This window comes from Buceros rhinoceros, unplaced genomic scaffold (genome assembly GCF_000710305.1).
Source record: "Buceros rhinoceros silvestris isolate BGI_N320 unplaced genomic scaffold, ASM71030v1 scaffold35038, whole genome shotgun sequence".
NCBI classification, from domain to species: Eukaryota; Metazoa; Chordata; class Aves; order Bucerotiformes; family Bucerotidae; genus Buceros; species Buceros rhinoceros.
In genome coordinates, this window is record NW_010427994.1 from 3,084 (window position 1) to 3,459 (window position 376).

Sequence of the window (376 nt, forward strand, 5' to 3'; positions counted from 1 at the left end):
ACAAAGGGAAGGACCTCGCCCTTGTCACGGAGAGGCTCACCAAGGCGGCAAAGGAGGCAGAAGCCCTCTGAGCCCCTCAAGGGTCGTGGTTTCCCCCGTGCAATCTCCTCTAAATGTAGCAAATCCTGACAGTGCTCTGGGCTCTGGTGTGGGCTGACGGGACGCTCGTCCTCAGGGATGTCCAAGGAAGAGCAAAACGCCTTAACTGAACTCATAGATTCTTCTGCCAGGGTCCATGAGGGCCGTAGCTCCTCTAACCTTTGAGCTGAAGGCAGGCGGTCCTGTGTCCTGGGGCAAGGATGAAAGCGGGGAAGAGGAGCTAGAAACCTCTTGAGGCTCCTCCGCTGGGTCTGGGGCAGGAGGCGGCTTCTCCTCG

The 376-nt window shown here is 58.8% G+C and overlaps 1 protein-coding gene across 1 annotated transcript in view; it reads left to right on the top strand.

Annotated features, from left to right (window-relative positions):
• The window catches only part of CDT1 (chromatin licensing and DNA replication factor 1), a gene marked incomplete at its 5' end in the record, with an annotated part of 3,070 nt that extends 2,999 nt beyond the window's left edge, over positions 1–71 (top strand). The window contains one exon of the mRNA XM_010142133.1: positions 1–71. Coding sequence (XP_010140435.1) covers positions 1–71 — 71 coding nt within the window.
• Positions 72–376: the final 305 nt, after the last annotated feature.